Consider the following 16,108-nt stretch of genomic DNA (forward strand, 5'->3'; position numbering starts at 1 on the left):
AAAAAAACACTAAGATCATAGCCACTGGTCCCATCACCTCCTGGCAAATAGAAGGGGAAGAAATGGAGGCAGTGAGAGATTTTACTTTCTTGGACTCCATGATCATGACAGATGGTGACAGAAGTCACAAAATTAAAAGACGCCTGTTTCTTCAGAGAAAAGCGATGACAAACCTAGACAACATCTCAAAAAGCAGAGACATCACCTTGCCAACAAAGGTCCGTATAATTAAAGCTATGATTTCCCCAGTAGTGATGTATGGAAGTGAGAGCTGGACCATAAAGAAGGCTGATCGCCAAAGAATGGATGCTTTTGAATTATGGTGCTGGAGGAGACTCTTGAGAGTCCCATGGACTGCAAGAAGATCAAACCTCTCCATGCTTAAGGAAAGCAGCCCTGAGTGCTCACTGGAAGGACAGATCCTGAAGCTGAGGCTCCAATACTTTGGCCACCTCATGAGAAGAGAAGATTCCCTGGAAAAGACCCTGATGTTGGGAAAGATGGAGGGCACAAGGAGAAGGGGATGACAGAGGACAAGATGGTTGGATAGTGTTCTGGAAGCTACCAGCATGAGTTTGACCAAACTGTGGGAGGCAGTGGAAGACAGAAGTGCCTCGTGTGCTCTGGTCCATGGGGTCACGAAGAGTCGGACATGACTAATCGACTAAACAACAACAACAGCTCCTCCCACTTTTTTCCTTTGGCCACACCCACTTTTGACTCTGGAGCTGCCCCTTGCCACCACATGACCCTTGGGAAGATTATCCAAGAAGGAGCTCAGTCCTTTTGTTGAAAAGAGCCCCCAGCCACTGGTTTAGTGAGTAACACTAGCATACCCTTTGGAACTCCCTGCCTCTTGACACCAGGCAGCAAACTTTGCTCTATTCTTTTCTGCACTGGCCTAAAACAGTTTTGCTAAGGCAGGTCTATCGAGACATTACGTGTGTTTTCTCTCTTTTTAGATGTTTTGATTTCAATCATCTTTTGACTTTTTTTTTTTAAAAAATCAAGTGGTGTATAATTTTTGTTCAATGAAAATAAGAAAAAGAGCAACAAAATTTATATACCGCTTGGTGTGGGGTTTTTTTAAAAAAGGAACTAAAAACTACTAAGCGGTTTATGATATAAAGCATTAACAATATCAATAAAAGCAGGTTGTTCAATTAAAATAAGAAATGCACTCAGGCGACAAGGTAAAAAAGGAACGGGATTGCTTTAAAAACTGCCTGGCAAAATATGGTTCCGAAAACAATGCTTGGTTGTGTTTAGATTAATCTCACAGATGTAATGAAAAAAACTGATTTTAATAAATGAATACAGAATATTTGTCACTTAAGAGAAGCGTTGAAGCCGCAAAGAGATAGACGGAAGTCAATTAATAAAGCAGGGATTCAAACTAGTTTTCCGGAACAGAAAGAAAGTGACTGCAAAGAAAGAAAGAAAAGAAGGATTATAAATGTATCTCTTTCTGAGAACCTGGCATATAGAATATTCAAATTACTTTGAACAAACTTGTGTGCTTGACTAATTCTTTTTCGTTTTTTTATTATTCATCGTTTTTCTTTCTTTTCCTTTCCTTTTTATATTTTTATAAATTTTTATATTTTTATATTTTATATTTTATATTATAAAAATATATTTTTATATATTTTTCTTTTTTTACTTTTTGAATATTTGGATGTAATGTAAGAAAACTTACGCTTTCTCTGTAATTTTTAAAAACGCGATAAAGATAATAAAAAAGGGGAGAGGGAAGAAAATAAAATACAGTTTTTTTCCTCTCTCTCTCCCACCCCCCTTTTTCATCGCAGGTGGCTTCCATCCATCCAGAATGCAGAATATTCCAACAGCTTATGAAAGATGAGAGTCGATGCTTGGTGGAAAACGAAACTCTCTTACCAGATTTTAAAGGTAACAGGCGTGAGCCCAATCCTATACAGTGGTACCTCACAAGACGAATGCCTTGCAAGACAAAAAACTCGCTAGCCATTTGTTTTTTGAGCTGCTTTGCAAGACGATTTTCCCTATGGGCTTGCTTCGCAAGACAGAAACGTCTTGCAAGTTTATTTCCTTTTTGTTAACACCGTTAATACAGTTGCGACTTGACTTCGAGGAGCAACTCATAGAATGCAGTGTGGTAGCCTTTTTTGAGGTTTTCAAAGACTTTGGCGATTTTTGAAGCTTTTCCAAAACTTTCCCGACACCGTGCTTTGCAAGACGAAAAAAATCGCAAGACGACAAAACTTGCGGAATGAATTAATTTCGTCTTGCGAGGCACCACTGTATAAATATTCACCAAGTTGCAGCAGCAACCTGGGTGGCCCCTGGGTGGAATAGATGAGCCATTGGCTTGGTCCAGCGGGCTTTTCTTCTGCTGGACCCTGTAAAGCCATTATTCATCTTTCTGGATAGTAGGAGTCTTCAATCTGACACTGAGTTTTCTCCTTAGGGTGTTCAGGCGTTTGGGATGGACTAAGTTGCTGGCCCAAAGCTACCTTTGGAGAGACGGTGACGCTCGCCTGCCCAGGATTTTTTGAAGAAATCACCAGCATACATGGCAAGACCCTTTTTAAAAAATCTCCCTCCTTTGTATTTCTCTGTCAGAGCTCATGTGGGTCACAGAGGGAAATGGTGCAGTTTATTTTTTAAAAAACTCATTTTTATTTGGTTTTCCCCAATATAGATTTATAACAAAACCAAATACATTTCCGTACACAGAGATTGCCCAGAATCTTGAGACCTCCCTCCATCCCCCCCTAATGTCAACGTTTTCAACTGCATATTATATCATAATCTATATTTTATATCTATCCATATTGTCTGTAGTATTTGTTACATTACAAGTGAGATTAGAATCCTGCTGATGATTTCACCTGCTTACAGCGGTCTCCTAAATAAATTATAAATTTCTCCCATTCTTTCTTAGAGTTTTTATCCAAGAGGGAAATGGTGTAGTTTAAATACAGTGGCGGTGAAGATTGGAGACAAATTCAGTTTGGTTCCCACCTTCACGGGTATTATATAAGGTCAACAAGCCTCCTACTGGCTGCCCAGGTCACCTGACACCTTTTGGGCTCACCATTTACAGTTCCTGTTCCCACCTCACCAGGGGGCGCTGAGCAGCAGCAAGGCTCGGGCCGGCTAGTCTCTGCAGTTGGGTTTTGTTTTGCTTTTTACAATCAAGTGGTTGTATAAATCTTATGAAACAAGGTCCCTGCCCCTCTCCCCAGCTACCAGACACTCTGGTTTATGCCTGTCAGGGAACTGCCATCAGTGCCGGAGGGAGAGAGCAAGCCCCAGAGGGATCCCAGAGAGCGTCCCGGGATTGGGAGAGGCAGCCCATCTTCTGGGAAAGGGAATCAGCGTAGCTCCAGTGGAGAAGGGGGGCAGATGGGGGAATCTGAGAGGGGGTCACATGACTCCTTGCTGGGGACCAGTGGGGGGAGGAAGGGTCCTCCGCTGCCTACGCCCTCCTTGCGCAAAAGGCTTCCGCGCAGGGAGAGTAGGAGGAGACTGGGCATGAAAGAACTTCTTTGTTGGAAGAAGTTTAAGAAACGCCCACTGAAGGATTCTGCCAGCGATTGAGACAGCCACTGGTGAGTGGCTGTCTGGACAGAAAGGGTTCACTTAGGCAACCCAGCCAGGTGTGGGCACCGGCTTACGCACGAGCAATCCCTAGAACCATTACAATGCCCATTAGTGTTTTAGGTTCTCCAGATATTGCCATCTCGATTTACTGGTGACATTGTTCTAGGATAGAATGTGTTAACGTTAGAGCTTCACAGTGGTATTTTTTTGCAGGGTTCCTGCACAGAAATTGCACTCCAGGCCTTTACTGGTCAGAGCCATTCCCCCCATATCCAGTTGCCTGCGGGTTTGAAGAGAGTTTTACAAAGGGGCCAGAAGATCAGGTCAGTCAAGCTTCTAAAACTGCACCGAATATTCTCCTGTTTTGACATCTGAACCAAAACTAGACACGCTAGTTGCTTTCCTGCCAGCACATTTGCACCGCGCCTGCCCTCTCCATCACTTTGCCCTTGCCCTGTTCGCCTAGAAAGCAGAGTGATGTGGCTGGCAGGTGGCCAAGAGCGTGTGGCCATTGTTCCCCATTAAGTGCCCTGAATCTTCCCCCGTTCAGATTCCTTGGATGACTTTGGGAGAGTGAGGTGAAGTAAGTGACTGGTGGGGACAACAAGAAGGAGCATCACTAGGGAGCTGCAGTTCTGAAGGTGGCCTCAGCTGGTGGTCCAAAGCATCATTGGGATCAGATTAGCAATGGGTCTTTTTGGCCCTTGGTCAAATGCCCACGCCAAAGCTAGCCTTGAACAGAAGAGAAACTACTGAATGCAGAAGTTGGTCATCCTTAGCCTAGATGCATGAAAACAAGCAAATGTGCATCAATCGTGGAAGGGAAGGTCTTCTCGTCATAGTCCTGTGCTGCTCAGTCATGGCAGAGCTCAGTGGAGGGAGAAGCCAGCCAACCAGCCGAATCTCAGGGGGTTATTGCCTGGAGGCAGAGTCTGTATACAAGGTTCAGTCCAGTCCTAAGGTCAGGAGTATCTCAGTTCACGTAGTCAGATGATCTAGGGTCAAGAAAGCTGAGGGTCTAAGGTCACAAGAAGCAGCAAGGTCTGGCCAGGAATGATGAATGTTGTTTCCAGCAACAGACTGAGGTTGGAAACCCTGCTTAAGAAAGTTGGAGCCAGCTGGTTCTCCTCAGGAGCAAGAAGGCTGATCACCAGCAGGTGGAGTCACTCTGCAGAAGGCTCCTTCAGGCTGCTGTTTAGCAGGTGAAGCCAACTCCTGACCCATGTTACTTCTTCTTCTGTCTTCTACACAATGGCCTCCTCCTCCGTGGTTGCCAAGGGAAACGGGGTTTTAACTCTGAAAGATGTGTTCTCCTCATGTGCCTTCATTTCTGAATGTTCTCTTTCCCTCCACAGAAATCATACTATTCAACATTCTGGCACATTTACACGGCAGGCTATGCAACTTCCCTGGCTTCGCTCATTACAGCTCTGCTCATCTTCACCTTCTTCCGGTAAATGCTGAACGTGCCTTTCAGAGACAGCACCCAGCTCTACGCTTATCTCGTCCCCCCCCCCCCCTGGGATTTGAACTAAACTGCTTTCCCTCTTCTTCTTAACACACATATATATCCCATGATACGTTTGAGTTTTCCTCAAGCCATGTGCTTCTGGGGTCTATAGCTTAGCTGCATCATGTAGACTTTGACAGACTTTGATGGGGAGCGGAATAGCTCCGTTGGACTCCATCACAACCCTGGGCACCTCCGGACTGCCACAATTTTGCAGGTGGAATTCAAACGTGTGCCGGAAAATTAGTTTTTCACATTTAAAGCGGATTAAAGAGCTCAGTCACCTTTGTACAACAAAACCACTTTAAAAATAGAAACTCCTTTGAGGTTAGGGAAGTGATGGGGAAATGTGGAATGGATGAGCAATGAACAGGATGGCATGTAAACACCCCACAAGCTAATCAAGAAGAATGATAAATAAAGACTGAACGTAGTCTAAGTGCCTCACAGAGATGGACAAGAAATTTAATTTACATTCATCGAATCATACAATTGTAGATTTAGAAGGGACCACACGGGCCATCTAGTCCACCCTCTGCAGTGCAGGATTTTATTTTATTTTTTTGCCCAAGGTGTGGCTCAAACTCCAAGAGAACTGAAACACAGCCATCTAGTGTGTGGGAGAGCCAGTGTGGTGTAGTGGTTAAGAGTGGTGGACTCATAATCTGGTGAACTGGGTTCGCGTCTCCGCTCCTCCACATGCAGCTGCTGGGTGACCTTGGGCCAGTCACACTTCTCTCTGAAGTCTCTCAGCCTCACTCACCTCACAGAGTGTTTGTTGTGGGGAGGAAGAGAAAGGAGAATGTTAGCCGCTTTGAGACTCCTTCGGGTAGTGATAAAGTGGGATATCAAATCCAAACTCTTCTTCTTCTAAATTGGCACTTCTCTGAATTTTGTGTTGCAGTCCTCCAGCCAAGTGTGCATATAAGGGCTTAGCAGCACTTGACTTTCCTCTGCACTTTCCAGCTCCATATCTGAGTGCTCACTCACTCACATTCTTTCTTTTTGCTCCAGAGCTTTCCCCAGGAAAATCCACTCTTTAGTGTTGAGTCGGAGCAAATGGCAATCCGTGGGGAAATCAAATTGACATTGGTTGCACTTCAGCTTTTAAAGAGTGGTTTTTCCTGGGGGGAAATCCAGGGTGAGAATAAAGCACTCAGACACAGTGCTTTAAAGCACTGGAAAACACGAGGCAACAGGAAAGTAACATTATTTAAATGCTGGTTGAAACAACATACAAGAATGCACTGCATTGTGGGGGATTGCTTTGCACATTTGTGGATTAGGAGAAGTTCAAAATAAAATGCTGATGATTCTTCACAAGGTCTTTTAAAGAAACAAATCACCAGCGGATCTGGAAATGTGGAGAAGGGACCGTAAAGTTGGAAAAATTAGAAACTGAGAGGAGCTGATATTGACAGAATCTCTCACTCCTAACTCCTTGTAAGCTAAATCCCTTTTAAAGATACCCAAGTTGGTGGCCAGTCCTATCATTCCTGCAGCCAAAGCCACCATTTAGGTGCCCTTAAAGCAGAATTCAGCTCAATTCAGCCACTTTATGTCAGCCTGCAAAACTGACAATCTGCGTTCCTGCCCACTTCCAGGAAATTCCACTGCACACGGAATTATATCCACATGCATCTGTTTGTCTCCTTCGTCCTGAGGGCAGCTGCCGTTTTCACAAAAGACACCATTTTGTTCTCCGACGACAGCATGGACCACTGCCTGATGTCAACGGTATGCATCTGACCCGCTTTTGAAAATAATAGTTTACACAAAAGCTTTGTCGAAATATATATATATATATATATATATATATATAAATGTTGTTGTTTAGTCGTTTAGTCATGTCCGACTCTTTGTGACCCCATGGACCAGAGCACGCCAGGCACTCCTGTCCTCCACTGCCTCCCGCAGTTTGGTCAAACTCATGCTGGTAGCTTCGAGAACACTGTCCAACCATCTCGTCCTCTGTCGTCCCCTTCTCCTTGTGCCCTCCATCTTTCCCAACATCACGGTCTTTTCCAGGGAGTCTTCTCTTCTCATGAGGTGGCCAAAGTATTGGAGCCTCAGCTTCAGGATCTGTCCTTCCAGTGAGCACTCAGGGCTGATTTCCTTCAGAATTGATAGGTTTGATCTTCTTGCAGTCCATGGGACTCTGAAGAGTCTCCTCCAGCACCATAATTCAAAGCATCAATTCTTCGGCGATCAGCCATATATATATATATATATATGCAGGTTTTGGTGTCCTTGGGTGTCTTCCCGTGTAAAAGTTGGGGTGTCTAGGCGACGTTTCGACGAGGTCTCACTCGTCATCTTCAGGCTGGTGCTTTCGGCTTCTTGTTACTGGAACAGAGCAGGATCTCAGTGTTTGAGTTCCTATAAATACTGTTGAGGGGTGTGGTGTATAGCCTCCAATGTTCTGGGCCGAGAGGAAGTTCCCAGGCTAGTGTGCCTTTTCTTCAAGAAACGTCGCCTAGACACCCCAACTTTTACACGGGAAGATACCCGAGGACACCAAAACCTGCATTCCTGTACCCGTGAAAATCTACGAAAGCAAATATATATATATATATATATATATATATATATATATGCAGGTTTTGGTGTCCTCGGGTATCTTCCCGTGTAAAAGTTGGGGTGCCTAGACACCCCAACTTTTACACGGGAAGATACCCGAGGACACCAAAACCTGCATTCCTGTACCCGTGAAAATCTACGAAAGCAAATATATATATATATATATATATATATATAATAAATTGTCCAGTAGCACCTTAGAGACCAACTAAGTTTGTTCCTGGTATAAGCTTTTGTGTGCATGCACACTTCTTCAGATACAATAAGCACGCAAAATCTTATACCAAGAACAAACTTAGTTGGTCTCTAAGGTGCTACTGGACAATTTATTTTAATTTTTAAAATATATTTTGACTGCGTCAGACCAACATGGTTACCTACCTGAAACAAAAGCTTAGTGTTTGCAGAAGGAGTGGGCTATGAGGTTTTTCAGACATGGCTTCTGTTTTGCTTTCGTGAGGGGGAAAGGATGGCTTTGACCTTATTCAACATGGCCATTTCATGCTTCCTGATTTCCCTAGTGGGTAAGAAGTCTTGGGGGCAAACTCAGTTCGCTTTGTGAGGTGAGAGTACCAGGGAGACTCCACTGCCCTTTCGGGGAAAAGGGGGGAGGGGAGAATGTACAGACTGGAAGCATGAGCAGAATACTAGTCCCAAGCAAAACCAGTCCATCACTTCCTCAAGAGCAGAAAAGTTCTTTCCATCAGCAGAAAGCTTCACTTACCAACCTTTCGCAGTTGTGGCTGGGATGCTCTCCCCAGGGAAGTCCACCTGGTGCCATCACCGACAGCCTGTGGCCATTTTTCAGCTGCCGAGGTTTCCCATTGTATGAGCTGTTTGACAGTGGAAGGTGGTCGATTCTCCTTCCTTGGACGTTTTCAAACAGAGATTGGATAGTCAACCATCAAGGATTCTTTAGCTGTGATTCAGATGACGAGGGCCAGATTTAGGTTTGATGAGGCCCTAAGCTACTGAAGGTAATGGGGCCCTTTATATGTCCAGCTGTCCTTTGTCAACAACAAATTGTCGCTGTTTTTTGTGTTGAATATATGATATATGGTAATTTATGGACCTCATAGGTATCTCAAGCCATTTGCACTTGTTGCCATGCAACCAGTCCATGCAGAATGTAGGCACCCTATATATAGAAAGGAGCAAACCAGTGATATTTTAGGGAGCAGGCGAGCAGGCGGGGCCTATGAGTTACATCATAGGAGCCAACACAACACAAAACACTGTTGCTGTATGTAGATTTCATTTTTTTTTAACTCATATTTTGGAAATGTACATCCAGGATTTTTCCCCCTTTAATTTTTTGCCCCCCCCCCCAAGAGAGTGGGGCCCAAAGCTATAGCTTGTTTAAAGGTAAAGGTAAAGGGACCCCTGACCATTAGGTCCAGTTGTGGCCGACTCTGGGGTTGCGGCGCTCATCTCGCTTTATTGGCCGAGGAAGCCAGCATACAGCTTCTGGGTCATGTGGCCAGCATGACTAAGCCGCTTCTGGCGAACCAGAGCAGCGCACGGAAACGCCATTTACCTTCCCACCAGAGCGGTACCTATTTATCTCCTTGCACTTTGATGTACTTTCGAACTGCTATGCTGGCAGGAGGAGGGACTGAGCAACGGGAGCTCACCCCGTTACGGGGATTCGAACCGCCAACCTTCTGATTGGCAAGTTCTAGGCTCTGTGGTTTAACTCACAGTGCCACCCGCGTCCCTATAGCTTGTTTAGCTTATACATAAATCCGGCACTGCAGATGACCCTTAGGATCCCATTCAACTCTCCGATTCTATGCTTCTATAATGATCATCATCTCAGACAGGAGAAGAAAAAGGTCACAGCCCTCAGTTGAGGGCAACAGCTCAGCAGAAAGAAAACCTTACCTGGTGATAGAACATCCTTGTCTGAAATGCTACCTTCTTTTGTCCTGTAGGTGGCATGCAAGTCTGCAATGTCTTTCTTCCAGTTCAGCATCCTAGCCAACTTCTTCTGGTTGCTGGTCGAGGGCATGTATCTGCAAACCCTACTGATGCTGACCTTTGTGTCGGACAAACAGTACGCATGGAGTTTCATCCTGATTGGCTGGGGTTAGTAGATGGCTTTGACTTCTGTGTCCAGGGCAACTGTCTCCCAGCTTTGTCTGGTATGCAGGCTGAGACCCTACCTGCCCGCAGACTGTCTCGCCAGAGTGGTGCCTGCTCTGGTTATCTCCCGCTTGGACTACTGCAATGCGCTCTACGTGGGTCTACCTTTGAAGGTGACCCAGAAACTACAACTAATCCAGAATGCAGCAGCTAGACTGGTCACTGGGAGTGGCCGCTGAAACCATGTAACACCGGTTCAGAAAGACCTATGTTGGCTCCTGGTATGTTTCCGAGCACAATTCAAAGTGTTGGTGCTGACCTTTAAAGCCCTAAAAGGCCTCGGCCCAGTATACCTGAAGGAACATCTCTACCCCCATCGTTCTGCCCAGACACTGAGGTCCAGTTCTGAGGGCCTTCTGGCAGTTCCCTCACTGTGAGAAGCGAAGTTACAGGGAACCAGGCAGAGGGCCTTCTTGGTAGTGGCACCTGCCTTGTAGAATGCCCTCCCATCAGATGTCAAGGAAATAAATAACTATCTGACTTTCAGATGACATCTGAAGGCAGCCCTGTTTAAGGAAGTTTTTAATGTTTGATCATGTTTTTTAATATTCTGTTGGGAGCTGCCCAGAGTGGCTGGGGAAACCCAGCCAGATGGGCAGGGTATATTATTATTATTATTATTATTATTATTATTATTATTATTATTCCCTATCACCCAACTGAACTGGATTCCAAATTCTTCCTCCCACCCCCTGCTAAGATCGGCAAGCACACTTGGTCTTTCTGCATCAAGCCAAGGGTGATGAACTCCAGATTTTGTTGGACTACGATTTCCATCAACCTTCTCCATTGGCCGTGCCAGTGCTGATGAGAATTGAAGTCCAATCTTCTAGAGGAAGAATTACATTGCATGCCACTGTGTTAAGCAAACCAACACCTTACCCTTGCCTACGGGTTTGGGACACTTGTTTGAATTGCTTGGAGATGTCTTCTCTGCATCCAGTTGTGTTGGTGTGTCTCAGAACTTTCAGAAACAAATCAGCTTCAGTAATTATTTCCCCTAGCAATTTGACTTCTCACCCTTGCCTCTATGGTGTTTTTATTCCCACTTTCCCCCCCTACCACATTAGATAGCATACTTTAATCTGATACATATTTCCTCATTTACAATCATATTCCTTTTCCATCTACTGCTTATATTTTGACTCCTGTCCATAATTTCGTTTACCAGGCGTGTATTAGGGCTGTCACCCACTTAATCAAAGCATACTTGATTCATTGGATGAGTTTTAGTGGATTTGTTGATCTGGCCCTGTGATTAAGGTGTGTGTGCATTCATTTCTTGACAAAAGAAAATGAAATCAAACAGATCCTCTTTTCATTTTTTGTGAAATAAATGGCAAGGGTATGATGGATTGATTACAGTGGTACCTCGGGTTGCATACGCTTCAGGTTACAGACTCCTCTAACCCAGAAATATTACCTTAGGTTAAGAACTTTGCTTCAGGATGAGAACAGAAATCGTGCAGCGGCGGTGCAGCAGCAGTGGGAGGCCCCATTAGCTAAAGTGGTGCTTCGGGTTAAGAACAGTTTCAGGTTAAGAATGGACCTCCGGAACGAATTAAGTATGTAACCAGAGGTACCACTGTAATTGCATTTACAGTCGTACCTCGGGTTACATACGCTTCAGGTTACAGACCCTGATAAGCCAGAAATAGTACCTCGGGTTAAGAGCTTTGCTTCAGGATGAGAACAGAAATCTTGCTCCAACGGCGCTGCATCAACAGGAGGCCCCATTAGCTAAAGTGCTGCTTCAGGTTAAGAACAGTTTCAGGTTAAGAACGGACCTCCGGAACGAATTAAGTACTTAACCTGAGGTACCACTGTATAGTATAGTCCACCTTTTACTCCAAGGAGTTCAAGTTGGAGTGCAGGGAACTCCCTCTTCTCATTTAAACGGCTCAAGACCGCAATACCTCAAGGACCTCCCCTTTCCATATAAGCCTACCTGGACCCTGAGATCATCCTCTGAGGTCTGTCTTCATGTGCCTCCTCCACGAGAGATCCAGAGGGTGGCAACACGAGAACGGGGCCTTCTCTGCAGTGGCTCCCCATTTGTGGAATGCTCTCCCCAGGGAAATTTGCCTTGCGCCTTCATTATACACCGTTAGGCGCCAGGCAAAAACATTGCTTTTCAACCAGGCCTTTGCCTGACTTGAAGTATATCCTATGCCCTTTTATAATGTGTTTTTTTGGGGGAGGGGCTATTGGGTTGTTGTTTATATATTTTTATTATGTATTTTGTGGTTTTATATCTTGAGTTTATTTTATTTTATTTTATTTTAACCTATGATTGTTATTTAATTGATGTGCCCCCTTTGTTTCAGGAGCACCAGTGATCATCACATTGATATGGATCTTGAACAGGATTTACAGACAGAATACTGGGTGATTTATTTATTTATTTTACTGCTAAATTTTCACAAAATGATTACAGGGAGAAATTCCAAGTTTTCATTCAATCTCAGAAATTTAAATGCTGAAATTTTAAAATGGGGGGAAACCAAGGTCTCCGGGGTGGGGGTGGGGGATGGTATTCAGGTTTCTTTGCAATTTAAAGAGAAATTCATCCAACCAAGACGCAACTATTCTTCAAAATCTGCACTTCTCTGAATTTTGCGATGCAGTTTTGTACACAAACCATGTATACAAAATTGGACATATTAGGGAAGAAGCATTTAATATGTGCATCAAAATACATATACTACAAAAATAACACAAAATTTATGTTTATTATGAAACATTGCCTGCAGGAATTGTTACGTTAGCCAAAACCGCATGCAAAAATGTGATACTAAGGAGAAATTTGCACTATGAGTCTGACAAATTTTCATGAGAATTTTTTAAAATGCAACAATTACCAAACAAATGCAGGGAAGTGAATTCAAGAATTATTTAAAAAGAGAAACGAAGACAAAGTGAAATGGACAAATTTATCCATCCCTAATTTAGGGCACTACGACAACTGTGAATTGAGAATGGGGAATGGACATAGTTCAGCACTGAGCACCTCATTTGTGAGAAGATCACTGGTTTGATCTCCAACATTTTGACATAGGGGTGGGGAGGTCCCCTTTCTGAAACTCTTGAGAGCTAGATGGATCAGTTTGTGGGGATGATTAGGGAGGCAGGAGACGATATATTATTTAATGATATCCTTCTTAACTTGCTCTAGCAAGTTCCATATTCTAGCAGAGTTCCAAACATCCCTCTTTTTGAATTACGCAGCAATCACCTTGTTGCTGACTCATCTGAGTCTTACTATTAAAGATTCTTTCCTGGTAAAATCCCTTCTAATCCCTCTTAAAAAGAATAAACACACGAATCTGATTAACGTTAATACAGTCATACCTTGGGTTGAAGTAGCTTCCTTCGGGATAAGTATTTTTGGCTTGCGTGCTGTGGCAACCCAGAAGTAACGGAGCGCATTACTTCCGGGTTTTGCCACTTGCGCATGCCCAGACGTTCACAATGACATCACGCACATTCGCAGAAGCGGTGAATCGTGACCCGCGCACACGCAAATGCGCAGGCGTGGGTTGTGTTCACTTCTGGATGTGAACAGGGCTCCGGAACGGATCCTGTTCACATCTAGAGGTACCACTGTATAAAAGTAGTTTACTCACAGATTCACAACTAGAACTAGCCATAAAGTTAGTCCCAAGTGACTGCAACTAAGCAGTCACTTCTCCAAACACACAGCAACGTACAAAATGGAGAAGACACACTGATCTGAACATGGAGGCCATGTGCTCCTCCAGGCTAGTACAACAGACTACACCCTCTTCAAGCTACATGCAATGGAAGTCTGTCCCAGCTCAGGAGGAAACAGGAAGTCTTCTCCTGAGTGGTACAAAACATCCCCTAATATGTCCACTGTAGGAATGTTGTACTTGATTTCAGTTTTACATCCCAGACAGTTGGTCATCTAAATCTCTTACCTCTCTCTGGTACTGATTCTTGTGTTAAAGGAAGCAGAAATATTAAGAGTGACTGATAGCCGAGACAAGAAGGAAGGGTTTTTACATTGGTATATATTGGTACCTTCTCAAACTAAATCTGTTCTGGAAGTCCATTCCAAAACCAAAGCGTTCCAAAACCAAGGTGTGATTTCCCATAGGAAGTAATGCAAGAGGGATTAACCCGTTCGAGACTTTTAAAAGCAACCCCTAAAACAGCAATTTAACATGAATTTTACTATCTAATGAGACTGTTGATTCATAAAATGAAAGCAATAAACAATGTACTGCAGTCACACCATCAATCAATTGGTAGCTGAACTGGGTTCCGCACAGTCACAAAAACGAAACGAAAGAGCCGCAATAACAAAAACGCAAAATAAATAGCAAAAACAGACAGGCCTCAGCGTAACACTGAGAATCATAGAATCATAGAGTTGGAATAGACCACAAGGGCCATCGAGTCCAACCCCCTGCCAAGCAGGAAACACCATCAGAGCACTCCTGACATATGGTTGTCAAGCCTCTGCTTAAAGACCTCTAAAGAAGGAGACGCCACCACACTCCTTGGCAGCAAATTCCACTGTCGAACAGCTCTTACTGTCAGGAAGTTCTTCCTAATGTTTAGGTGGAATCTTCTTTCTTGTAGTTTGGATCCATTGCTCCGTGTCCGCTTCTCTGGAGCAGCAGAAAACAACCTTTCTCCCTCCTCTATGTGACATCCTTTTATATATGGGAACATGGCTATCATATCACCCCTTAACCTCCTCTTCTCCAGGCTAAACATGCCCAGCTCCCTTAGCTGTTCCTCATAAGGCATCGTTTCCAGGCCTTTGACCATTTTGGTTGCCCTCCTCTGGACACGTTCCAGTTTGTCAGTGTCCTTCTTGAACTGTGGTGCCCAGAACTGGACACAGTACTCCAGGTGAGGTCTGACCAGAGCAGAATACAGTGGCACTATTACTTCCCTTGATCTAGATGCTATACTCCTATTGATGCAGCCCAGAATTGCATTGGCTTTTTTAGCTGCCAATGCAACTTGAAACGGAAGCGTGGCACTCAAAATGGAACATGTTTGGCTTCCGAAAAAAGTTCACAAACTGGAACACCAAGGCGTTTGAGAACCAAAGTACCACTGTACAAAGCACGACAGTCATCAAATGGCCGAGGAGGTGGAGGAAGTCTCTTCTTTCAAGGTAATAGACACAATTTGTTTCTTTTTTGTTGGCTCTTTTAGATGCTGGGATGATGATGAGGAGAGCTTTGCAGTCCTCTGGATCATCAAAGGACCCATCCTTTTAACCGTCATAGTGAGTTTTCCTTTTGATCAAATGAATGCTTTGAAAAACAGAAAGCCCAGCAATTGTCGTCAGTCATTGGGGGGTCCACTGGGCTGTGTGCTGCCCTTGCACCCTTTGAGATATTAAGAACCTAAGGCCCCCCTCCTTCTCTATGAAGTGGGATATTGCTCAGTCAGGGTGAGGAATTCCCCCAATTTTTGTCTGTTTGATTTGGCTGAGGAAGTACACAGCTCCCTGATTACCATGGATGGAGATGGTTGTTTTTTGGCTGAATGTACAGATTATGGTTGCTTAGCCAGATGTTTGGGTACACAGCTCTGAACCACAGAAAACCTAGATTCCACATTCATGCAGAATGTCCTTGACAACCCCTTGCAACAGAACCATCTGTGTTACTAAATCAAGGCCTTGCAAGTTTGCAGGGGACTTGTCGGTCATCTAAAGGGGTGGTGCTGTGGGTTAAACCACAGAGCCTAGGACTTGCTGATCAGAAGGTTGGAGGTTCAAATCCCCGCAACAGGGTGAGCTCTCGTTGCTCAGTCCCTGCTCCTGCCAACCTAGCAGTTCGAAAGCACATCAGAGTGCAAGTAGATAAATAGGTACCGCTCCGGCGGGAAGGTAAACGGCGTTTCCATGCGCTGCTCTGGTTCACCAGAAGCGGCTTAGTCATGTTGGCCACATGACCCAGAAGCTGTACACCAGCTCCCTCGGCCAATAAAGCAAGATAAGCTCCGCAACCCCAGAGTCAGTTGGTCACGACTGGACCTAATGATCAGGGGTCCCTTTACCTTTACCTGTCGGTCATCTATCCCACATGAACTGTTCGGTAAAGGAGATCTAGAGAAAAACCAACCCCAATTACTGGTTTTCCAGCTTCTGCCTGAAGACCTTGAGTGGAAGAAAGCTGACTACCACCCCTCTAGGTACTTGGTTGTCTTCTTGCCATCAGAAATCTTCTCCAAATCTACCCTCTTGTTTTAGATTTAATAGTGATGAAGGGCTGTATCTTACACTTGTTTCTCTCA

The 16,108-nt window shown here is 44.4% G+C and overlaps 1 protein-coding gene across 1 annotated transcript in view; it reads left to right on the top strand.

Annotated features, from left to right (window-relative positions):
• The window catches only part of LOC114607890 (vasoactive intestinal polypeptide receptor 1-like), a 35,222-nt gene that overhangs the window by 12,730 nt on the left and 6,384 nt on the right, over positions 1-16,108 (top strand). The window contains exons 2-9 of the mRNA XM_028751562.2: positions 1,812-1,911; positions 2,450-2,557; positions 3,802-3,911; positions 4,944-5,041; positions 6,703-6,835; positions 9,613-9,766; positions 12,151-12,211; positions 15,020-15,092. Of these exons, the coding sequence (XP_028607395.2) occupies positions 1,812-1,911; positions 2,450-2,557; positions 3,802-3,911; positions 4,944-5,041; positions 6,703-6,835; positions 9,613-9,766; positions 12,151-12,211; positions 15,020-15,092 (837 nt within the window). The remainder of the gene's footprint in view (positions 1-1,811; positions 1,912-2,449; positions 2,558-3,801; positions 3,912-4,943; positions 5,042-6,702; positions 6,836-9,612; positions 9,767-12,150; positions 12,212-15,019; positions 15,093-16,108) is intronic.

Source organism: Podarcis muralis, chromosome 12 (assembly GCF_964188315.1).
Source record: "Podarcis muralis chromosome 12, rPodMur119.hap1.1, whole genome shotgun sequence".
In the NCBI taxonomy this organism is placed as follows: Eukaryota; Metazoa; Chordata; class Lepidosauria; order Squamata; family Lacertidae; genus Podarcis; species Podarcis muralis.